This window comes from Lactuca saligna, chromosome 1, assembly GCF_052625555.1.
Source record: "Lactuca saligna cultivar CGN05327 chromosome 1, ASM5262555v1, whole genome shotgun sequence".
Lineage (NCBI taxonomy): Eukaryota > Viridiplantae > Streptophyta > Magnoliopsida > Asterales > Asteraceae > Lactuca > Lactuca saligna.
Genome location: NC_136417.1, coordinates 115,679,346 through 115,705,668, shown reverse-complemented (window position 1 = coordinate 115,705,668; position 26,323 = coordinate 115,679,346). Strand labels below are relative to the sequence as shown.

The 26,323-nt window shown below is 37.2% G+C and overlaps 1 protein-coding gene across 1 annotated transcript; it reads left to right on the top strand.

Annotated features, from left to right (window-relative positions):
- Positions 1-4,082: 4,082 nt before the first annotated feature.
- LOC145010736 (receptor-like protein EIX2) lies at positions 4,083-7,356 on the top strand. Its single transcript, XM_078969256.1, has one exon. The coding sequence runs from the start codon at positions 4,083-4,085 to the stop codon at positions 7,224-7,226; it is 3,144 nt and encodes a 1,047-aa protein (XP_078825382.1). The 3' UTR covers positions 7,227-7,356.
- Positions 7,357-26,323: the final 18,967 nt, after the last annotated feature.

The following is a 26,323-nucleotide window of genomic DNA, read 5'->3' as shown; positions in this document are numbered from 1 at the left end:
ACCCTATATTTTATAATTCTACCACACCAATTATTACATTTTAGTTAGAGCACAAAAACCTAGATATAATATTCCCTAAAAATGAATCATTATTTTTTTTTGGTTAATGACAAAATAACCTATGTGGAATGAAAAATAAATTTATGTTTATATTGTTTACAAAAAAATATACTCTAATACAAAATATATATTTAATTAAAGTAAATTTTTAATACGTTTGGTTATAATAAATATTTGATATAATTTCAAGTTATTTTATAAAACGTATTTTTAATTTAATTTTAAAAATTAAAGCATTTTTGTATGCATGTAATTACTACAAAATTATTTCCATACCTTATTTGATTTAATAAAAATTTAAAATAAAAATGTTATTTTCTTATTTTCTTATGATAGCTTCTTGGGTAATAAATATTAAATGCAACAACCAGCGTCGTGAGCTTATTACATGAAAAACCAAATATCCATTTAATCTTTTAATCAAAATTTTCTTATGCATAAAGAATTGCCATTTAATTTTCTTATGCAACAATGACCGCTATGAGCTTAATACATGAAAAAACTAATTTCTATTTTTCTTTTTTAATCAAAAAGTCATTACAGATTATAAAGTAGATTAGATCATTAACGTCATTTTTCCAATTAATTTTTTAATCAAAATTTTATGTTATCTAAATGATAAGATAGAGTATCTTTTTAATCAATCCCTAAATTAATTAAATAAGTAGATTAGATCATTAATGTCATTTTCCAATTAATTTTTTAATCAAAATTTTTTGTTTTTTTAAATGGTAAATCAGGATGTTTTTTTAACCAACCCTTAAATAAATTAAATAAAAAAACAAGATTAATAAAAAAACTAAACTAGTATATATTAAAAGAAGATAAAAAAAACATAATAATTAACTAATCATTAGTTATTTAAGGAAAAAAAGTAAAAGGTAATTATTAAGGGATAAGATTAAGTGGAAAGGGGTAGACATAATTAAAGCAATAAGTAGGTTTGCTTATAATAAAAACAAAAGAAAAAAATAAAAATTACCTTACTAAGCATGATCATTGCTTTATACAAAAAGGCTTAGAAAAGATTTTTAAATAAACAATAAATGGAAGGGATGATGACTTAGGAGGGTAATAACGTTTAGTTTTGTCCATTTTAGGTTTCTAACGTATTTTTTGTGTGTATTACACCATTAAGGTTATTATAACTGTTTACAAATAGTTCTTTTAATAGGAAGAAGCCGGTAAAAGGATTATTTATAAATGGTTATAACAACCTTAATGGTGTAATATACACAAAAAATACATTGGGGACCTAATATGGACAAACAGGAAACGCTATTACCCTCCTAAGTTATTATCCCATGAAACTATAAACCCCTATAGTAAAATTTTACTTTTTAAATAAGAAACTTGTAGGTCTTGAGGTTGGTAGTTTGGATATTTTTAACCTCGGTCTTCTTTATAAATGGAAGTGTCGGTTTCTTAATGACAAGGGAGCTCTTCGGGTAAAAATGGTCAAATTTTGTCAATGGGGAAGGTGGTGGTTTTTCGGAAGATTTGAGAATAGGAATTGGAGGGGGTGTTTGGCAAAAGATTGTAGGATCCATTAATCACTTCCATAAGAATTGTTTTATTCCTTCTAATTAAATGTATAGAGTGGTGGGGGTGAGACTCAAACGAGGTTCTAGAAGGATGTTTGGTGCTTGGATATTCCTCTTAGGGTGCGGTTCGGGAGGCTCTTTGCTTTGGCCTTTAATCAAGATGCTCGATTAAGTGAATAATGGGATCCGGAGGGATGTAATTTTCATTGGCGTTGGGGGATTAGAGGAGGGGCCAATGAAAATTACATCCCTCCGGATCCCATTATTCATTTACTCGAGCATCTTGATTAAAGGCTAAAGCAAAGAGCTTCTCGAACCGCTCCCTAAGAGGAATATTCAAGCACCAAACATCCTTCTACAAGATAATCAAACTGGGTCGATTCAGCCCCTCCTCTAATCCCCCGACACCAATGAAAATTACATCCCCCCGGATCCCATTATTCACCTACTCGAGCATCTTGATTAAAGGCTAAAGCAAAGAACCTCCTGAACCGCTCCTTAAGAGGAATATCCAAGCACCAAACATCCTTCTAAAACCTCGTTTGAGTCTCATTTCCCACCACTCTATACATGTAATTAGAAGGAATACAACAATTCTCATGGAGGTGATTAATGGATCCTACAATCTTTTGCCAAACACCCCCTTCAATTCCTATTCTCAAATCGTCCGAAAAACCACCACCTTCCCTATGACAAAATTCAACAATTTAAACCTGAAGAGCTCCATTGTCATTAAGAAACCGCCATTTTCATTTATAAAGAAGACCGAGGTTAAAAACATCCAAACTACCAACCTCAAGACCTATAAGTTTCTTATTTAAAAAGTACAAATTTATTATAGGGGTTTATAGTTTAATGGGATAATGACTTAAGAGGGTAATAACGTTTCCCGTTTGTCCATATTAGGTCTCTAACATATTTTTTTGTATATATTACACCATTAAGATTGTTATAACCGTTTATAAATAATCATTTTATCGGCTTCTTCATGTTAAAATAATTATTTGTAAACGATTATAATAACCTTAATGGTGTAATACGCACAAAAAATATGTTATAGACCTAAAATTGACAAACAAGAAACGTTGTTAACCTCCTAATTCATTATCCCTGAATGGAACTGGCATAACTTGGGAATAGATTCTATGAAGCAAAACGATGCATGTTAGACATAAAGCTAAAATTTGTCAGTAAGCATGTCAATCACAAAGTGTAAAAAAGAACATATGTGATTATGTTTAAAAATCCAAATTAGATTCGAATCGACTCATAATTTAACAAAGGATGGAGCGTATGGTTGTTTTTTCGACGTGACTTAAGGCACAAATAAAGAACTGTATAGGGTTGTTTTAGAATATGATATTCTTTTTAAATCAAAATAATTATAAAAATAACATTTTTCTCCATCTAGAAAGAAACTATTACTCAAAACATGGATAAATTAAACAAATAGATCCACCATTAGACCGCACTTAACATTTATTCGTTAAATGAAACTAATCGTCGTCCACTAAAAGATAAATAGTAATAGACGAAAATTAGTATTTGTTGTCCGTCTAGAGTCAATTGATCGCCAAGAGGAACAAATCGCCAAAATAAAACAAATCGAAAGAAAACAATATGATGATCGCTGAAATGACCCTAATTTTCGTTCGGAAACTAATCGCCAGAATGAAACAAATCGTCGCCGCTGCATCGCGCGGGTACACTACTAATATATATATATATACACACACACACACATATATATATATATATATATATATATACACACACACACACACATATATATATATATATATATATATATATATATATTGTTAGTGGAATCATAAGAGTATACGGCTAGGGAGGATGCTAAGTGTGTACAAATCAAGGTGTCCTAGAGAGAGAAACTAAAGAAAAGAATAAACATCATAGATTCATTTTATTCCTTTTCTTCTTCTTCTCCATTTGATCTTGCATCATTCAATTTATTAAGATTCCGCACAATCAATTAGATATGATTGATAGATCAAACAAATTTGGGACTTACACTCTGGTGCTAAAGATAGTGTGCATGACAGTGGCAAACCTGGCCCGAGCGCCTCTCCTAGTTTCTTAAAATAATGGTTATATCTGTACTTTTCTTGTAATAGAATAGGAATTTTAATTTATATAAAAGGTTAAAAACATTGTGCAAACTTAGAACAAAAGTAACTCAAAATTTATAACTACTCATTTTACAACAATAATAGTAAACATAAATATTATGCCACGCTTATTAGTGGGGAGCATAAACTTTGTAGGTCTAGCCGTCGGGGTCAAGTCAACTATTATTAATTAAATTGAAAAGATCATAGTACCGAAATTACATTTGACAACAACTGCTGATTATTTATAGTGTACTGGAAATTTCCTAGTAAGTAAGTAAAATTAACTTAACCAAGAACCAAATATATACGAACTTGTTAGATAGCGTTTCACTTCACAGAAAAAATGCGAGCACATAAAGTTATAGCTAGTGCAATCGTTGTTCTCTTAATAAGATCAGTAATTCTTTTCTCTTATGCTAATGATGCTGGTAAAAAGTGTACTCGATCTGAACTAGAAGCACTTCTTAACTTCAGGGAAGGTCTTGTTGATCCAGAAGATCGGCTTTCATCATGGAAAGGAAACAAGTGTTGTCAGTGGCATGGTATTGGTTGTGATAACTCAACCGGTGCTGTTAACAAGATTGATCTCCACAACCCGTATCCTTTGAGTTATGGCCATGATCAACCCGGAAGGTATGGTTTCTGGAACCTTAGTGGTGAGATTAGACCTTCGTTGCTCAAACTCAAGTCGTTGATTTACTTTGACTTGAGCTACAACACTTTCACGGAAAATAAGGTCCCAGAATTCATTGGTTTGTTAAGAAATCTGAGATACCTAAACCTTTCAACAGCGGGGTTTAGTGGTCGGATTCCTCAAAGTATTGGAAACCTCTCTCACTTGCAATATCTTGATGTGTCAAGCAACTTTGGTAGTTTAAACGTCCAAACTCTTGAATGGTTGACCAAGATTAGGTATCTGAAGCATCTCAAGATGAATAACGTTGACCTCTCACAAGTGGGCCCAAACTGGTGGGAAATGTTGAACAATCTTACGTCACTAACAATGCTTCATCTTTCAAGTTGTGGACTTTCCACTCTTTCACCCGTTGATCTTCCTGCTCTTTCGGATTTAGACCTCTCTATGAATAGCTTTGATTCCAAGTTTCCCGATTGGGTTTTGAACCTCACAAGACTTTCTTCCATAGATTTAAGTAGCTGTGGGTTTTATGGAAGAGTTCCACTTAGTCTAGGTGAACTACCAAATTTACGATACCTAAGTTTGGCAATGAATAACAACCTCACAGTTAGCTGCACACAGTTGTTTAAGGGAAGCTGGCCAAAGATTGAAGTTCTTGATTTTGCTTCAAACAAATTACACGGGAAAATTCCGGCTGCTATTGGCAACATTACTTCTCTCACTTCCCTTAATCTATTTCAAAACAACGTCGAGGGTGGAATTCCTGGTTCAATTGGAAAACTTTGCAACTTGAAGTTCTTGTCGATTTCAGGAAACAACATGACAGGAAGTTTGCCTGAGGTTCTCGAAGGGGTGGACACGTGTGTATCCAACAGCCCAATGCCTAATCTGGAGAGGTTGTCGTTGACCAACAACAAATTAGTTGGTAGACTTCCCGAATGGGTAGGTCAGTTGGGTAATCTTGAAGAACTGGAATTGGATTATAACCAGCTTCATGGTCCGATTCCGACGTCTTTAGGGAGATTACAAAGACTTACTAGTTTGGGACTTGGAAGGAACAAGTTTAACGGGACTCTTCCAGAGAGTTTCGGTCAGCTGTCTGAATTGACGAACTTTGATGTCTCTTTCAATGATTTGTCTGGCATTGTTTCCGAAGCCCATTTCTTGAAGCTAAGTAAACTGACATTCTTCCATCTTTCTTCAAATTCCTTGATCTTACATTTGAAAGATGATTGGATCCCACCATTCCAGGTCCGAAATCTTGATCTGGGTTCATGTCAAGTAGGTCCATTTTTTCCAAATTGGCTTAAAACTCAGAAAAATATCAACTTTCTTGATCTCTCCAATGCCAGTATTTCTGATTCAATACCATTTTGGTTTTGGGATACGACCTTTAATCTATCTTTGCTAAATATTTCGCTCAATCAGATACACGGGCAGGTACCATCTTTATTACACGTTGCTCCGTTTGCAGACGTTGATTTGAGCTCGAACCTGTTTGAAGGACCTATCCCTCTTCCAAGTGTTGAAGTCGAATTATTTTATCTTTCCTTCAACAAATTTTCTGGTGTTATTCCATACAACATCGGAAAAATCATGCCAAATCTGAACTTCCTCTCCCTTGCAAGTAACCGTTTATCAGGAGAAATCCCATCGTCGATAGGAGAAATGGTGTTACTTGAAGTCATTGATCTGTTGAATAATTCGTTGATTGGATCCATCCCTCCAAGTATTGGGAATTGCTTATATCTTAAAGCCTTAGACCTTGGATACAATAATTTGTCTGGAGTAATTCCTGAATCTTTTGGCAACTTACACTTCCTTCAGTCACTGCACTTAGACGACAATAACTTTTCAGGAGAGCTTCCTTCATCGCTTAAAAACTTATCCCGCCTGGAGACAATGGATCTAGCAAACAACAAATTTTCCGGAGATATCCCACCATGGTTAGCTAATCATCTTACAGCTCTTAAAATTCTAAGCTTGAGATCAAATTCTTTTTCAGGAAGAATCCCTACAAATTTCCCGGGTTTATCGAATCTTCAAGTCCTTGATCTTGCCTTAAACAATCTGAGTGGCATGATCCCGACAAACTTGGGCAATCTCACAGCCATGTCTAAAGATCGAATTGTGAATCAGTATCGGTTTTATGGTGTTTACCGTGGAATATACTACAAAGAAAGGTTGTTCGTATATATAGAAGGCAGGTTTCTTCAGTACACCAAAACTCTTTCCTTGGTAGCTTACATGGATCTATCAAAAAACAGTCTTCATGGTCATTTCCCGGTTGAATTAACAAGGTTGATTGGTCTAGTGTTTTTGAATCTGTCAAGAAACCAAATCGGTGGTGCCTTGCCGGAAAACATCTCCAGTTTAGTTCAGTTGGGCTCACTTGATCTTTCAAGCAACAAGTTTTCAGGTGTCATTCCTTCAAGCGTGTCATCGTTAACATTCTTGAGTAGTCTGAACGTGTCCAATAATAACTTTTCAGGCAGGATCCCTGTTGGAGGACAGATGACAACCTTTGGAGGATCTTCATTTTCCGGAAATCCAAATCTTTGTGGACCTCCTCTTGCTGTTAACTGTGGAAGTGACAGCTCTGACAACAAGCCACCTCTTCCAAATGATGTCAAAGCTGAATCTGATGACGATAAGTGGTTTCCTTTGAGCATTGGACTGGGATTTGCCATTGGCATTTTGGTTCCCTCGATGATCATGTGGATTAGAAGACCTTGGGGTGACGCCTACTTTAAATATGTTGAAAGTGTGGTTCATAGGATCGAGCGTGTTAAAACAAAAACTGCACAAATCACAGTCACGTACACATCAAGAACCGGTCGCCCTTCTTAGTTTATCAATTTAAAGTTGTATTTAAGATAAATATATTGTAGATGTGTCATTTCATGCCTCCTGAAGTTATTCTAAAATAATATAGGTACGGATATGGACATGGGTGTGAAGATTTCTTAAACTATTGTAGAAGGAATATATATGTATTATTAATTAATGTTCTAAGCATTCTCAATCAAGTCCATTTGCCCCCTTCACATGTGAGGTTACACCCCATATATATATATATATATATATATATATATATATATATATATATATATATATATATATATATATATATATATATATATATATATATATATTACCTTATAAAACATTTTTAGTCAAATGTTGAATTTTAAGTTGTACAAGCCTTTATGCAATATGTACACTCAGTTTATGCAGATAAATCTTATACGGTCAAATACTTGAAAAAGTCAATAAAAATAACAAAACTCCTCATATCTGGGTATCCCGAAATTTTAGTTGAAAGAGTCATTCAAAGCAAAATAACCATAAATACTGAAGGATTACAAATGATTTGGGTATTTAATCGTCACCTCACTCTCCTCCATCTCTTTTACCTAACCGGTAATCTTAACACCACACACCGCCATCTCTAGCGGTAATCTACCTCCGGCAAACAATTTCAATACCCGGTCGCCGCCCCCTATGAACCACAAACAACTAGAACCTCAGATCTGTCATTGCTCCACTGTCGTCACCACCGTAGAAACCCCTCTTTTTCTCCCTCTCTTTGATTATCATGATCTTCTCCATCTCAAAATATATTCTGTTCTCTCTCCTCACCTCCTCACACACCTCTTGTGCTCACCATAACTCAACCATATGTATCTACTTCTCACTAAAAATCGACCCCATCATCTTCTTTCTCATCTACATATATTTGCAATTTAATGTACAGAAGGGTTTGTAATTGAGAAGGTCAAGGTTAAGTCATCAACATTTGATTTTAGGCACCGATTGGGTTCTTTGAATTCCAATTACCCTAATTTTGGCACCTTATTTGTAGAGTATCACGTTCTTCCCCACCAGAAGAACATAAATTCGGGTTCTTTCATCTGGAAACCTAACCAAAAATTGTAACCCCCACCGGCCCATTCGCTTCCTCTAATGAATATGTCCCACCACCATCGTCGCTGATGTTAACCCTAAAAGTGTTCATACCAGAAGAACATAAATTTGGGTTCTTTCATCTGGAAACCTAACCAAAAATTGTAACCCCTACCGGCCCATTCGCTTCCTCTAATGAATATGTTCCACCACCATCGTCGCTGATGTTAACCCTAAAAGCGTTCATATCAGATACGAAAGAAGAGTCAACATCGTCGTCATGACCTGTTACAATACAACCGATCATGTCGTCGAGAAGGAAAGATGCTTCAAACTTATGGTTGAAGTCAACAACCTCATAAATTCCGACTCATCAATTTTTCTCCATGTCTCCATCATCTCTGATAAAAGAGGTTCACCAGGTATCCCATCCGGTCTATTGATTTTATTCCAAAATACCCCACTGTATTCTAAGAGTTTCTTCCAGGAGGCATATGAATCCACCCTCACATCAGATTGACCCCTGAAATCATCACGCTTGATGTCACACCCCAAAACCAGAACGACGGAAACGTTCTGGGGTGGATGACGTCATGTCAAGTATCACAACACATGCATTATAGTAATCATAGTACAACAAAACATTGTATTAATAGTAATAGTTTTACAAGGTTACATTACAACACTTTAAAGTAATACAAGTAATAGCATAAATACAGCGTGGTACTAAGTTATCTTCATCAACAGCTCCGGGGGTGTACCTGTCTAATTGCTGACCTGAGAATACAAGTTATTTGAAAAGCGAGTATCAGCATTTTTACAAATGCTGGTGAGTTCATAAGTATTTAGTGTCATTTAGTCAAATAACTTTATAAAGTAGTAGTTTAAGAGTTTTTACTGTATTAGTGTTCTTTCCAGAAAATCCTATATTTTCTTTAACAAAAGCAGCCTTCTACCAAGACTGGTCAGTGTAATATGGTGAAAAGAAGTTTCCCTTAATTGCTATTATTATCAAAATACTGAATTTGATTATTATAGAAAGCAAGAGACATCAGGGAATAACATATGCCTCAGCAGTGAGGACAGATGGCTAAGGTAAAAGAATCATAGACTCCAGGAGAATATTGAACTAACGTCACGCCTGGTTCAGTCTAACAAATGGAGACATAGACCCCAGAAGGTACCAAATGAAAGGTACAGCTGGTAAGGTCTAAAACAGTGAACGCAGACCGACGACGATACCAGATGAAAGGTACATCTTGCAAGGTCATAACAGTGAAGACAGACCACAGACGATACCAAATGAATGGTACATCTCGCAAGGTCAAAACAGTGAAGACAGACCGCAGACGATACCAAATGAAAGGTACATCTCGCAAGGTCAAAATAGTATGACTCTGAAAAAGGTGGCATCAGCATACATTGTAAATCGCTGACGAAATACCGTTACCTTAAAGCCATGAATTATAAGGCAACCCAGGATACTCGTAACCATACTGACTAGAGTTCTAGACGCCCTACAAGCATCTATATAATGTGACATTTGTCACCCCTTGGCTTTGTAGGCCGTGGACTGTAGCTAGCAGTCAGGGTGTGGGGTTGTCAATCCTGTATAGGCCTATACACACAATGTCTGCTCTCCCTACAGGAGACTCTGGTTACCAACTAGACGACGGAGAAGGCTGCGTCCCGAAGATGCATCCCAAATAGAGGATAGTGTGTTACTAGGAGGGAGTGGGTTTCTAATGTAAGTGTAGACTAGAGGTATAGACTCTTAACTGAATTGACTGAAGAAAACTCGTATGTCTATGCTCGTGTACAATATATATATAACTAATCAATCGAACGACTTTCGGACGGCCACCCGATCCCACCAGACCACATCTCAACGAAGAAAAGGAAATAGGGAGGATAAGCCTTCCTAAGTGTTTCAATCGTTACTTATATGTATCTATATAAGCACAGACGTACATCTAACTACGATTGAGTGTGTAATAATTGAAGACATATCATCGTGGTGTGAATTCATACAGTGTGGAATAACAGAATCGTAAAGTACAAGTGTATCAAGTATAAGTGATTCTTGTGAAGTAGGAGTGTTTAACGAGTGAAGTAGGAGCGGTCGAAAGTGAAGTAGAAGTGTCGAACAAGTATAAGCGTATCACGAAGTAGAGGCGACAATAAGTGAAGCGAGAGCGTATCAAGTATAAGTGAAGTAGAGTAGATATCCAGTATAAGTGAAGTAGAGTCGATATCAAGTATAAGTGAAGTAGAGTCGATATTACTAAGTAAGAGCGTGATTAAGTATAAGCGTCATCAAGTATACGCGACTACAAGTATAAGTGAAAGCGTTACCGAGTCGGAGTATAAAATAAGTATAAGCGAAGCAGCAGTATTTAACAAGTAAAAATATACGTCAAAAAGGGAAATCTTTAATGAAAAGCCTTTATGTACAGAGAAGATCACAAATTGTATTCTTTTGTAAACTATGTTTAAAAAACCTTAGAGGATCCTTCATAAACCAATTTAGAATGAATTTAGATAAATCAGTATAAGTAAAAGTTATGAAATAGGTAAAAATCATTATAGTGTCCCACTTGGTAAAACAGTGTAAAGTGGTAAAATCTTGTGCATGCGGGTTATCAATCACATGTGATTGATATGATAACTGACATGTTTAACTTGTATTCCCCCTATTAAACATTTAAAAACATTAAAAAGGTTCATTCAGGGGTATGAACTCACCTGGTGTATGTAGGTCCGACGAGAGTGCTGTTTGGGCGTTCGGTTCCACGTAAGGACTCGAATACACTCAATGACCTATTTAAAATATGATATCATATGTTCACATAAAATTAGTATATTTAATACTAATTAAACAAATATACACGCTCAAAGGAGCGGAAAATACTTTTGGTTAAGTGTTTGGGGTCCCGGGTAGCGTTTAAGGGTGCTAAGGGTCTCCTATCAGTTGTGGAACTTTGCTAAACTCAAATATCAAGTGTGTGAATGGGTTTAAAGCATTAACATGGACCAATTTGGAGTTTACGGCCTAACCCAAGGGAGTTTACGGCTGTAAACTCCCAAGGTCATATTCTTGGATGTTTTATGCTTCTAACTTGCTCATTGATTTATTCTAAGCACTTTTCCCAAAAGGCATGAGTGGGTTTGAGGCCTCTAAGGGTATGATCTATGAGTTTACGGCCAAGGAACCACTCCTAAAGGAGTTTACGGCCGTAAACTCTAATCCTTAGAGTTTTGGGAAGTTTAAAGCCCCTAATGCCCTTCTAGTGATTTCTAATGAAGTATGATGCTATTTTGGAGGATTAAAACCATCATTTGAGTGGGTTTTGGGGAGTTTACGGCCTAGATAAATGATTGGGCCGTAAACTCCAAGTCATGCCTCATTTCATTGTGTTCAAGCCTTTAAATCCTTCCTAGTATTTTATGGTAAATGTCTAAGGTCATTTGGGGGACAAAAACCAACATTTTGGCTTAGTTTGGGGAGTTTACGGCCTAAGCATGTGCTTGGGCCGTAAACTCATTTTTATCCTTCATTTTGATGTGTTTAAGTGATCTAAACCCAAAATACCAAGTCCCTAAATTATGTATGAAGCCTAAGGGTGGTTTGGGAGTGTTTTTGGGGCCTTTTAACATGATTTTGAGGTGTTTACGGCCTAAGCTTGTGCTTGGGCCGTAAACTCTCTTTTGTCCCCTAAATCATTGTGCTTTGATGTTTAAACACTCCTAGGCAATCCCGTTAATTTATTTCCAAGCCTATAGGGACAATTTTCGATCATTTTGGCCTCATTTTTGGGTGTTTACGGCCTAAGGAGGTTCTTAGGCCGTAAACTCCTTTTCCATTGCTTCTAAGTCTGATTTTTGGGCTATAAACACAAATCAATATGTTTAGAATAAGCTAGGGTAAGCGAACTTACAATTTGGAAGCGTTTGGTTGCGGATTCGGGGCTAAAATGAGTCTAGAGAGAGAGTATAGAGAGAGAGAGTGTAAAAAGTCTCCAATGGACTCCACTCACCCTTACATAGGGTTTTGAGTCGGGGCTCAGTGGAATTCTACCCGATACTGCCGTTAAACGGGGCTTTTGGTCGCACCCGATTTAGTGGTCGTAATAATAAACTAATATTTTCCAAGTAAATGGAAATATGTGTTATGTATTTTTATTTCCTTTTATCACGACTTAACGGCATATACACATACACAATTGAAATGTTTATTAAACTTGATGACTTCTCATTAACGGAACTTTTGATCAGTGGAATATTTCGTTAACGGTAACGGAGAAATGTAACGGGGCAACTTGGGTTGTCACATCATCCCCCCGTTAGAGGGAATTTCGTCCCGAAATTTAGATCTAGGCAAGGAAGTAGGTATAAATGGCCAAGTAGAGGTAAGAGAGTACTTCCTATGTGGTTGTCCTCGCATTCCTAAGTGATCTCTGGCCTGTGTTTGTCATTTCAACTGACCCTCGCGTACGGGATGCGGATTCCGTCTTGTGTAGCTAGTGGGTTCCAACCGGTGTATCTACAAGGTTAGGGTTCTCGATGGATTCTATCAAGATGAGTGAGGCATGATGAGTGTTGTCGGGAAATCACCTATCAAGTCAAGTCTAAGAATTGGGTCGTCCGGGTGTGAATCCTGTGGTATATCCGAAGGTAGTAGCGGCCTGAAAAGGGTTGGACCATGTCTCCATGAGGATTCTCGGATGGTCCTAAGCTCTCGACAAGGAGTAGAGCTTTTTAGTACTAAGAACATAGTGTACTTCTATGGCAAGATCAACACTGGCGTGATCGCCATTCCGAAGTTCCTAACGTTCTCATTTGTACTGGATGTGTAGTCCTTCAGGTTAGTCCTTAGGAAGCTCGGGTGGTCTTCGGTTTCGTGTTTTCTTTCAACTAGCTGATAGAGACTTTCTAGATCGTCGAGTGGGTTGCGTGACTATGGTTATTCGTTTGCTATAGAGTGTCTATCTCGCGCTTGTACAAAATGAACCTGCACTAACGAAGCTTGAGATACGGAAACCCTGAGGTTCGAGGAGATATGGTTTCACTAAACGAGTGTTGGACTATCTCGGGAGGTAGTTCTATTATCTCTGCGTGAGTTAGTATTCATGGAACACCTAATAGTCCAATGAATCTCTAAGACTGTGGTTTATCCTAGCGTGGAAGGTGTATGTTCCTGCATAACCCTTCGACTAACACCTAGGCTGGTGTCAAGCCTATGATCTCTTCAGGATCCGGCTCATGAGATTTAACGCAGCTACTTTCACACTTGACCAAATATTCTTGGCTGCGAAGGTTATCCTGTGGTTCTCGGTATCCTAGTGTTCACTTCGGAGAATGTATTTCATCGTCTATCGGGTGACGACGATTTCCTCCTTGCGAGAGGGTGGAGGATGATAAGCGCCACTTGACTATGACTGATGGACAAGGTGTCTGAGTAGTTAAAGCATTTACATGCAACTACTCTTACTAAGGTTTTGAATTTTCTCAGTCTAGGTCAAATCTAGTGGGTATATGGTTTCATCGCTCGAAACTTCCTCGTTCGACCCGCAATGATTCTCTTGACATCGGCTCCTATGTTATGGAATATGGTGAAAGTGTTTTGCTAAGAGGTTCGTGGTAGGGCTCATGCCTAGCCTAACCACAAATACCGGGTGTATGCGAGCAGTGTACAATTGAGGTCGGCGGGATGTTCAGCTGTGCGACTCCACCCCAAACCCACCACCCAACGAGGAACAGGGAATAGGGAGGAAACACACACCTTAAATCTTTTTGATCTCAATTATATGCCACCCTTATGCATATACCTAGTTATAGCGGTCAGTCCCATGAGTTCTATCTTCTGGGTTCACGAACCTGATGTGCAAGGTGCGAAGGATCTCTCGGGGGAATCTAAGAGGTATGCCTCGGATCGTTGTCGTTTCCTGAAGTATCTGTAGTGTCTTTCGATTCGATGTTTATCTGACTACGAGGGGTCGGTCAACAGTGTATGGTATCTTCCCTTGGGTGTTTCGGAAGGTTTGAGATAAGAGGGACGATTGACAAATCGTATTAAGTTTGATTATTTGTGTTAGATTTAGGTTCGGAAGAACCTTTATTTGCCGATATGGCTATGGAGAAAGCTCTTTTTACACAACACTAAGAATATACACATGGTTGCACGTAGTCAAACCATGATCAATAGAGTCGTCGAATTTGGTACACTCCGACATGATGTAAAGTGAAGATCGATAGAGTCATGTGCCAAACAGGCACACTAGTTCTAGGCGTCTCGGGTTCCATCCTACGTATCACTACCGCGGATACTTGGACTGGTAGAGTCGATGCGGAACTATAAAGAGTTCTAAGTGTTTCCGAATAGAGTATCTTTTCATGAACGGATTCTCACGAGGCATTTCTATAATCGCCTCACATATACTAGTCGTCTATATTTAAGGTGGGGAGGACTGTTGACTGAGCGACCCCGCCCTAAATCCGCAACCAAATGAGGAACAGGAGATGAGGCGGCCTTCGCTCACTCTAGGTCTGTCCATGTTAAATATACATGGCCGTAACGTATATGTTTAGCCACTATAGTTTTACCTAATGAATTTTAAATTTTATAACAGTGCTGCGACTTTCGCCTTACTGGGAAGAATTTACATTGAATTAGTCTTTTAATGTATTTAGTTTAGTTATCCGAGATCGAGAGACGTACCAAAATCTAATGAGTTCCTTGCCGCTTCTCCCTAAGCAGTAGTGTCAGGATCCTTCTGTGTCTTTGTCTTTCTCTTCGGTTAGGCAGTCCTTCTTGAAGTGTCCCGTTTCACCACATAGGTGGCAAACTGTATGAGTCGCCACATTGGTGATTAATGTAATGAACTCAACCGGGGTTCTGCAGATGCGAGCAGTATGCCCCAACATGTGGCACCTAGCACAATAGAGTTCCCGGCAGGCACCATGATGATGGTAGCTGCACCTGCTGCAGTGGGGAAGGTCTCCTAGATATGGTCTTCTTGGAGTCGGGAGGGAAGGATTGACAGGGGTATAGACTGCCTCAGCTCGTTGTCCATCGGAAGGTCCTTGAGCCGAGGTACTTCCCTCCTCAATCTTGATCTTTCTCTTGTGTGGATTTGAGTGAGGTTCTTGGGTGCCTGGGTATGCAGAGGTTGGTTGTTGCTGTCCATTACTAGGATCAGAAATCCCGCTAGGCACCTTGCTAACATCGGCGTTGTTAGCATTCAGGTGAGCCATGACAGCTGCTACGGCTGCCGAGACTGGAGCTTGAAACGTAGCTTCATCGAATAGGAGAGTAGGTTTCTTGCTTGTGGATTGGTTACGCTTCTTCGGTGGCATGGTTTTTCCTACACGGAAAGGAATACAAGGTAATGAGAGACGATGGTTAACCCTGGACATTTCTGTCCCGATCGCATTAGGCATAAATTTTTCCCGTGCCTCAAGTATTGGTTGTTTGAACGTCGACCTACATCCCTATGATGTAGTCTTGGTAATCGAGGTAGGAGTGTGTGAATATCGGAAAAGGCCATAAGATGCAAGTCATTCCTACTAAGTTACCTTTATACTGGGAAGGTTCCACTCTCCAGCCTGGAGAGATTTGAGAACGGTTCGGAACGAAACTGCGGAAAGAGAGGCTCATGAGGGCTTATGGCTAAACAACCTCACAGAGGTGTGGGGATCCACTCTAAGCGTATTACTAGCAACGGGAACAAGGCCATTTACTTAACACATAGCGTGAGCAGTGTAACCACTAACTCACTAAATTTTATTATTTTATGGGTGTATTAGCGTGACGAACACGAGGGAAAAGACAATTCCCGGGTTCCATGTACCGGCTCTCTCGGTCTGCCTCGTATCTTTGACTGGAATCGGCGTTGGTTTCCTTCGGGTAGTTTCCTAGGGTTCTCTTCTCGTATGGACATATTGAATTTCTACTCCGCCTTTCTTCTAATTCCAACTATGGGTGTCATCACTTCATGATGGATGACTGGGAATCTCCGAAGTTTAGGCGAATCTCTTCACTGGTGTCCTTAAAAGATATGGGCACTTGGTGAATTCAATAGTCTCGCCCTAGTTCATTTATTTCCGAATTGGAAATCTTCTCAATGAAATTCTTCGGGGTCAGAATCAACTCTTCTGTTATGCACTGAAGTGGGTAGGGTTTTCTACAGGGTTCGTACGAGAATGGAAATGTCTAAAGAATCCTAACAGATTATTAATATTTCGCTGGATGATCCACACTGAGTCCTGCTACGATTACACAGGGTATACAAATCATATATAGCTTAGATCCGATAGGCCTTCGAATATGTGGTACTACTCTAGGACCACATCCCAACGAGGAAAAGGAAATAGAGCGAAACCACACATTCTTAGCCTATGGGATCCTTATTATATATAACCTTAGAAGTACACCCTCTGCAGTTGTAGGTATATCAATAAGGATCTTTAAGTTCTCACACCAGGTTATCTATGTATTCTAAATACCCCTATGGTATTTTAATTCTTGTTTGGTTCTCGTCTTTGAATTATGATTCTGGTTTTAGTGTGAATCTTTTAGCGTTCTAAAATACTCCTATAGTATTTTAACTTTATGTTTGGCTCTAACAAATCCTAGTTGGTAAGTTTCAGACCTGTTGCACACCACAATCACTCCTGAGCACACGTTCATCGTATCTCGAATAAAGGTAGTTGACCAGGTTATATTTATTCCAGCGTACGATTACATAACTGCCCAGATTTGTCTGTAGTGCTCAACATCCGAAGACTTTTATTCTTGTTCTTCTTGTGATACTTGTGTTTGAGTGCTTAGATTCCGGATGTTATTATACTTTGGTAAAATATGGTTATATTTTAAAGTATAATTCTTGGTCAGAGTGTTTTATCCCATTTGTATTTATAGGTTGTATACCTTTTATGAATTGATATACTTAGCTCACTATAAACAATGCTCTGATACCAATCAGTCACACCCCAAAACCAGAATGGCGGAAACGTTCTGGGGTGGATGACGTCATGTCAAGTATCACAACACATGCATTATAGTAATCATAGTACAACAAAACATTGCATTAATAGTAATAGTTTCACAAGGTTACATTACAACACTTTAAAGTAATACAAGTAATAGCATAAATACAACGTGGTACTAAGCTATCTTCATCAACAGCTCCGAGGGTGTACCTGTCTAATTGCTGACCTGAGAATACAAGTTATTTGAAAAGCGAGTATCAGCATTTTTACAAATGCTGGTGAGTTCATATTTATTTAGTGTCATTTAGTCAAATAACTTTATAAAGTAGTAGTTTAAGAGTTTTTAGTGTATTAGTGTTTTTTCCAGAAAATCCTATATTTTCTTTAACAAAAGCAGCCTTCTACCAAGACTGGTCAGTGTAATATGGTGAAAAGAAGTTTCCCTTAATTGCTATTATTATCAAAATACTGAATTTGATTATTATAGAAAGCAAGAGACATCAGGGAATAACATATGCCTCAGCAGTGAGGACTGCTGGCTAAGGCAAAAGAATCATAGACTCCAGGAGAATATCGAACTAACGTCACACCTGGTTCAGTCTAACAAATGGAGACACAGACCCCAGAAGGTACCAAATGAAAGGTACAGCTGGTAAGGTCTAAAACAGTGAATGCAGACCGACGACGATACCAGATGAAAGGTACATCTTGCAAGGTCATAACAATGAAGACAGACCGCAGACGATACCAAATGAATGGTACATCTCGCAAGGTCAAAACAGTGAAGACAGACCGCAGATGATAGCAAATGAAAGGTACATCTCGCAAGGTCAAAACAGTATGACTCTGAAAAAGGTTGCATCAGCATACAGTGTAAATCGTTGACGAAATACCGTTACCTTAAAGCCATGAATTATAAGGCAACCCAGGATACTCGTAACCATACTGACTAGAGTTCTAGACGCCCTACAAGCATCTATATAATGTGACATTTGTCACCCCTTGGCTTGGTAGGCCGTGGACTGTAGCTAGCAGTCAGGGTGCGGGGTTGTCAATCCCGTATAGGCCTATACACACAATGTCCGCTCTCCCTACAGGAGACTCTGGTTACCAACTAGACGATGGAGAAGGCTGCGTCCCGAAGATGCATCCCAAATAGAGGATAGTGTGTTACTAGGAGGGAGTGGGTTTTTAATGTAAGTGTAGACTAGAGGTATAGACTCTTAACTGAATTGATTGAAGAAAACTCGTATGTCTATGCTCGTGTACAATATATATAACTAATGAATCGAACGACTTTCGGACGGCCACCCTATCCCACCAGACCACATCTCAACGAAGAAAAGGAAATAGGGCGGATGAGCATTCCTAAGTCTTTCAATCGTTATTTATATGTATCTATATAAGCACAGACATACATCTAACTACGATTAAGTGTGTAATAATTGAAGACATATCATCGTGGTGTGAATTCATACAGTGTGGAATAACAGAATCGTAAAGTAGAAGTGTATCAAGTATAAGTTATTCTTGTGAAGTAGGAGTGTTTAACGAGTGAAGTAGGAGCGGTCGAAAGTGAAGTAGAAGTGTCGAACAAGTATAAGCGTATCACGAAGTAGAGGCGACAATAAGTGAAGCGAGAGCGTATCAAGTATAAGTGAAGTAGAGTAGATATCCAGTATAAGTGAAGTAGAGTCGATATCAAGTAGAAGTAAAGTAGAGTCGATATTACTAAGTAAGAGCGTGATTAAGTATAAGCGTCATCAAGTATACGCGACTACAAGTATAAGTGAAAGCGTTACCGAGTCAGAGTATAAAATAAGTATAAGAGAAGCAGCAGTATTTAACAAGTAAAAATATACGTCAAAAAGGGAAATCTTTAATGAAAAGCCTTTATGTACAGAGAAGATCACAAATTGTATTCTTTTGTAAACTGTGTTTAAAAAACCTTAAAGGATCTTTCATAAACCAATTTAGAATGAATTTGGATAAATCAGTATAAGTAAAAGTTATGAAATAGGTAAAAATCATTATAGTGTCCCACTTGGTAAAACAGTGTAAAGTGGTAAAATCTTGTGCATGCGGGTTATCAATCACATGTGATTGATATGATAACTGGCATGTTTAACTTGTATTCCCCCCCCCCTATTAAACATTTAAAAACATTAAAAAGGTTCATTCAGGGGTATGAACTCACCTGGTGTAAGTAGGTCCGACGAGAGTGTTGTTTGGGCGTTCGGTGCCACATAAGGACTCGAATACAATCAATGACCTATTTAACATATGATATCATATGTTCACATAAAATTAGTATATTTAATACTAACTAAACAAATATACACGCTCAAAGGAGCAGAAAACACTTTTGGTTAAGTGTTTGGGGTCCCGGGTGGCGTTTAAGGGTGCTAAGGGTCTCCTATCAGTTGTGGAGCTTTTCTAAACTCAAATATCAAGTGTGTGAATGGGTTTAAAGCATTAACGTGGACCAATTTGGAGTTTATGGCCTAACCCAAGGGAGTTTACGGCTGTAAACTCCCAAGGTCATATTCTTGGGTGTTTTATGCTTCTAGCTTGCTCATTGATTTATTCTAAGCACTTTTCCCAAAATGCATGAGTGGGTTTGAGGCCTCTAAGGGCATGATCTATGAGTTTACGGCCAAGGAACCACTCCTAAAGGAGTTTACGGCTGTAAACTCTAATCCTTAGAGTTTTGGGAAGTTTAAATCCCCTAATGCCCTTCTAGTGATTTCTAATGAAGTATGATGCTATTTTGGAAGATTAAAACCATCATTTGAGTGGATTTTGGGGAGTTAACGGCCTAGATAAATTCTTGGGCCGTAAAATCCAAGTCATGCCTCATTTCATTGTGTTTAAGCCTTTAAATCCTTCCTAGTGTTTTATGGTAAATGTCTAAGGTCATTTGGGGGACAAAAACCAACATTTTGGCTTAGTTTGGGGAGTTTACGGCCTAAGCATGTGCTTGGGCCATAAACTCATTTTTATCCTTCATTTTGATGTGTTTAAGTGATCTAAACCCAAAATACCAAGTCCCTAAATTATGTATGAAGCCTAGGGGTGGTTTGGGAGTGTTTTTGGGGCCTTTTAACATGATTTTGTGGTGTTTACGGCCTAAGCTTGTGCTTAGGCCGTAAACTCTCTTTTGTCCCCTAAATCATTGTGTTTTGATGTTTAAACACTCCTAGGCAATCCCCTTAATTTATTTCCAAGCCTATATGGACAAGTTTGGGTCATTTTGTCCTCATTTTTGGGTGTTTACGGCCTAAGGAGGTTCTTAGGCCGTGAACTCCTTTTCCATTTCTTCTAAGTCCGATTTTTGGGCTATAAACACAAATCAATATGTTTAGAATAAGCTAGGGTAAGCGGACTTACAATTTGGAAGCGTTTGGTTGCGGATTCGGGGCTACAACGAGTCTAGAGAGAGAGTATAGAGAGAGAGTGTAAAAAGTCTCCAATGGACTCCACTCACCCTTACATAGGGTTTTGAGTCGGGGCTCAGTGGAATTCTACCCGATACTGCCGTTAAACGGGGCTTTTGGTCGCACCTGATTTAGTGGTCGTAATAATAAACTAATATTTTCCAAGTAAATGGAAATATGTGTTATGTATTTTTATTTCCTTTTATCACAACTTAACGGCATATACACATACACAATTTAAATGTTTATTAAACTTGATGACTTCTCATTAACGGAACTTTTAATCAGTGGAATAATCCGTTAACGGTAACGGAGAAATGTAACGGGGCAACTGGGGTTGTCACACTTGAGATCTTCACCCAAATCACCAGGTATCCCACCCTAATTTTCCTAAGTTTTAATATTTAGATTGAAATAATCATAAATTAGTCTTTCTTCTCAGCTGAGTTTATTTAACCATAGGAAATTTGTTGGGTTTTATAATTTTTCTTCCAATTTTTTTCAAGACAAAGAATTAGATTCTCAATAGGTAATTGCTTTGATGCATCATATCCTAGGGAGTAACTGTGACAACTGTCAAAATTCGAGTCGGTTCTAATTTTGAATAAACCTAGTTGCACATATAGGCACGACACATACTAGACTTAGTAATTAGAAGTTAAGATATAACCTATTAGAAGCTTGGAAACAAGTAGAATCGAATGATAGTTTACTTAGATTTCACATGGTTATGTCAATTCTAGAACTACTTAACTATTGAGACTATCCATATTCAGGCCACTCGTTGACTCGAACACCTTTTCATGTGTCATATACACACAAAATGCACTTGACCTAGTAGTAAAACTTAGGTCAGAGTCTCATAGAAACTTAAGTCAAAGTTGAAACTAGGACTAGTATACTTGATTCCTCAATTTCATTTGAATCTCGGAATCACTACATAGAATGCCAATAAACCAATAAAAATAAATTACAAACAATATTTTTAATTTGAATAAGAGTTCTGAAACTCTAAAATAGTTTGAAGTCTCAAAATTCAAGTAATTTTGATATCCAAAGATTTACAAACTCTCAAAAACCCTAAATGCCCTAAAAACTCATATTTACAAACTTTAACCTTAAATATGTTGGATTAGTGTCTAAGTCCATAACTATTTTGGTATGTACTTGACCCGATGGTGCATGGTCCTTTTGGGTTGCCTTCACCAAAGTAACTTGATTGGAGAAATAAATAGAGAGAGGTTATTATGATTTATTAATATGTTATAAGAATAATATATTAAAGGGGAAATCATATTTGTTTAATTAATATTGGTCAATAATTAATTAGGAATTAATTTTGTGATCAAGTGTAATTAATTAAACTAGAGGGGCTGAATTGTAATTATGTGATAGTTACAAAATAAGGTAAGGATTATCCTAAGTATAGGATGGACGAATTTAAGGTGATAATGCCTTAGAAGTCGACTATGATAAGGATTCAAGGATTATCTTATGGGTTGCTTGGTAAGCAAGCAACTAGATAAGGATAATGACTGAAACCCTATCTGTACACCTATATAAACCCCCTTGGCATATGATTTCGTGTAAGACCTTCCTTAAGGCTTCTTAGGGACGAATCCAATACCTCCTCTCTCTCCTCATATCTTCTCCATTTGCTCTTGGTGTTTGTAAGCCATTAGAGGAGTGACAATTGTGACTCTAAGCCTTCCAAAGTCAATACAAGGAGATTTGGGATTGTTATTGCTACATAACAATCAAGGTAACATTATAAACCTATTCTTATGTTAATATGATCACTTGAATGCTAGAATTAGGGTTTATAGTCTTGGATAACTTGCATGTACAATAGAGAAACCTAGATCCTAGCATTAGGGTTTGTATGAGCACATAGGATGTCTTATGACCAAAACCCATCAGTTGTATCAGAGCCTAGCTTGGTTTCAATTGTATTAATGCATTGTATAACTAGAAAATTTGTTTTTTTGGTGTTTTGGAGGCTGGACTCACCGATTCCATAGCTGAACTCGCTGAGTCCATGCAGACTCGACGAGTCCAACCCTGACTCGACGAGTCAACTCGTCAAATGGAGGGTATCTCGGGTTTTCTTGTTGTTTTTGCTTATGGATAGTTAACTTATCATGTTAGATCAATATTAATCCGATTATATGATATATTTGACTATAATTTTGATCTAATTGAAGATATTTATCAATTAATAAGATAATTGTTTCCTTATGTGATAATTGATTAATTATTTTAAGTAAATTGATAAATTGTTTTGCAAGAAATCATTAAATAAATCAAATATGGATAATTATGTGATTAATTGTTAATTTAGATTATTTGTTATTTGATCCTTGTTGTTATGAAAAGTTTCATATTTTACCCTTTAGGTTTTATAGTTTAAATTTGAACCCAAAAGTTTTGTTGTTTTGCAATTTAAATAGTTGAAACCCTAATGTTTTGAAAAAGGTTCAAAACTTGCCCTCAAGTTTTGGAATTTAAATTTTAATTAAATAGTTTAATTTTGATGTATATTTAAATTCTAAACCCTAATGTTTTAAAATGTTTTAAAACTTGCCCTCAAGTTTTGGAATTTAAAAGTTGATTAAAAGTTTAATTAGGAATGTTAAATTCTAAAACTCTAGCAATGTTTTGAAAAGTTCAATCACACCCTTATGGTTTTATTAATTAATTAAGGTGTATAATTAAAAGAGGTTTAATAAATCCATAAAAATTTAGGTTTACAATTTAATTGAATTAAAAGTATAATTGTTGAATTAGACCACCTAGTATTTTAAAAGTGTAAAATACACCCTATACTATATATATAACATTAAAAGTCTAACATTATATACATGTATGAGTAAAAGTCAGTCTTACCGTTAGAAGGCCTCATTCACGAAGCTGGTCTATAAGGGGTATCCACTCTTACCCACCACACTCTTGACTAGTGGAGGGTCGTTAGCTGAACGGGTAGGATAAGACGAAACCTTCCATTATAAGTATAATGAAATACAAAGTAACTAAATGTTTTTCAAATTCTCAATCTTAGTTACTTTGGCAAAAGTGAATTGATGCAATTCCATGAAATTACACTTTGTGCCCTTGCGAATACGTTAGTGGAGCGTGTGTGGTTTACCGGCACACTAAATGGTTCTAAGCAAAGGTAGCAAAGGGTGACTCAATGTTTGTCATAGTTCGGTGGAGCGTGTGTGGTTTACCGGCACAACGAATAGGTGATTGTAACATGTGAGGGCACCATGTAAGTTTGCATGGTTATTCACACCCACTTTGTGATCCTCGGCATCCAAGTCACAAACGAGAGGGGCATATCGAGATTTAAACATGCCATTGAAATGTTCAATGAATCTCAAAGGATCTAGGAGTTTTCATAGATTTAAAACTTAAAGTTTTTTTTCATGGTGGAAATGAGTGAATCGTCATTCACTTACCTTCAAATATTCTGCAACTAGATTATGGCATCCCTTTTCTAGGTTGTAGCGTATTGTGTTGGGTCCTAGCCTTAGTATCTCATTTGGGTGATTTACTAAGGACTCAATCAATCAACTAACTTGAATTTGTTTTCTCCCGTTTTGTAGATGTCAAAGTTCAACAACTATGGTCTTCCCAAATCCCATGGAACAAGAATTCCACATGAAGATGGTATTCCACGATTCGATCGAGGAACAAGAAATCATGCTTCACTTCCTCCACCTCCTCCAATTGTTCTCCCTAACCCACAAGATCGAAGAATTGAAAGGTTCAATATCACTAAGGCCCTATTGGAAATGAAACATGAAGATGGTAAATCCGTGTGTGCCCACATTCTAGGAATGAAATCACACATTGATAGGTTGATAATGTTGGGTGTGTCATTCCCCGATGAGTTGGCTGTAAATTGGGTTTTGCAGTCACTTCCTGAATCATATAATGAGTTCAAAAGAAAGTATTATATGATGGATCATGACGACAACCTCATTGACCTAACTTACATGCTCATTACTGTTGAATCAGAAATGATTTGGCAAAGCAATGGAGCGTATTTGTTGGGAAAGTCAACCGACCATGCTTCCGAGGACGTTCTAAGAGAAGCGACCTGCGTCTGTTGCCAAGAGAAAGGGCGTTGGATAGAAGTCTGCCCCAAGAGCCTGAAAATTCCAAAGATGGGAGAGTCAAAGAGTATGACTGCGCTTCAGGTAAAATCCACTATCTAACTTCGTTAAGTTCCTATTCATTGTTTCAAAATACATGATGTGATAAGATTGCATTTGAATGTTTTGCAGAATCGGTGAAAAGAAAGGAAGCTTGGTGAAAGAGCAAGATGAATCTAATCACAAGAAATGGATCTTGATCGCATGGACTTGAAGATTAGATTTTGAGCTTAGATAGTTATGATAGAGTTGTTAGAAATTTTCTTTTTGAAATACATAGTTTTCAATGGATTTTGCATTGTAAGGACAAATGTTTTCCGCTGCTTTTTAAAATAAAATAAATTTTGGTTTGACTTATTTATTTATTTGTTTACTTCCTTGAAATGAAATCGTTATGAAAATTGATGTTTAAATATTTCTACAACAAATGGATATGATTCTTATTTATGGTGTTTATGGAAAAAGTCGAGAATTTACCAAATAGGGAGAGTTTCTCATCGCCCAAATTTCAATTGGACAGAAATTTGGAATCACGCAACTTGGTTGCATGATGAATGAGAAATTTCATATTTGGAAATTAGACTAATTCGTTGACAAAGTGTCAAGTAAAGGACTAGAAGATCGAGTACACAAGGTTATGTGTTGATCAAGTCCACCATAAGAGTAACAAAGATATTCATCATGATTTACTAAAGGTTTAGTAAATATGATTATACTTATAAGATTAAGTATAATTCGGAATTGATTAAAAAGGTTTAAATCAATAGCAAAACGAATAAGAATCAAGTAAGCAGAAAGATAAAAGTTTCTCCATTATAAGAAGAAGGGAGAGTACCTTTTATGCTTTATGATGGGTCTTTATGATTAAGAACCATATCTCAATTGATCCTCTAAGTGAGTCTTAGTACAATTGTATGTTTAAGAAGAGGAATCAAGGATTGAAGAAATGGTTAAATCAAGAAGTCTATCATACTTCGTTCCAATAACAAGTCTTAAAGTTAAGATTGTGACAATGAGTGAAAAGTGTTAAAAAGTTTATAACGTTCATCAAATGTGGAAAGTTGTGATGTCTTGGATAAGACAAAGACCAACTAGGACCAATTTATGAAGTGTTTTGATAGAAGCTACACTAACTCTTGAATATGTGTTTTGTCAAGAAATGGTTATTGACAAGAGAATCTTATATGTCAAGGAGTCAGTGGGAGTCTTAATGGTCTTGAAAGGTTTCAAGAACAAATCAAATAAACCTTATCGATCATCACTAGCACATGAGTTGAGGTTTAGAACCTATCGTATTGACATTATTTTGTTTCTGTGCTGTTTCCAATTGAGTTAATTATGCATGTGAGTTCTATGAGTTCTCATTTTGAACGCATAAAAGGCAAGGCACCTTGATCAATGAAAGGTACATTGATAGGAAAAAGGTGAGATGCTTAACTACTTGGAAGACGTGGTG

Coding starts and splice junctions, on each gene's coding strand:
- LOC145010736 (XM_078969256.1), top strand. CDS start 4,083: ATGCGAGCACATAAAGTTATAGCTAGTGCAATCGTTGTTCTCTTAATA.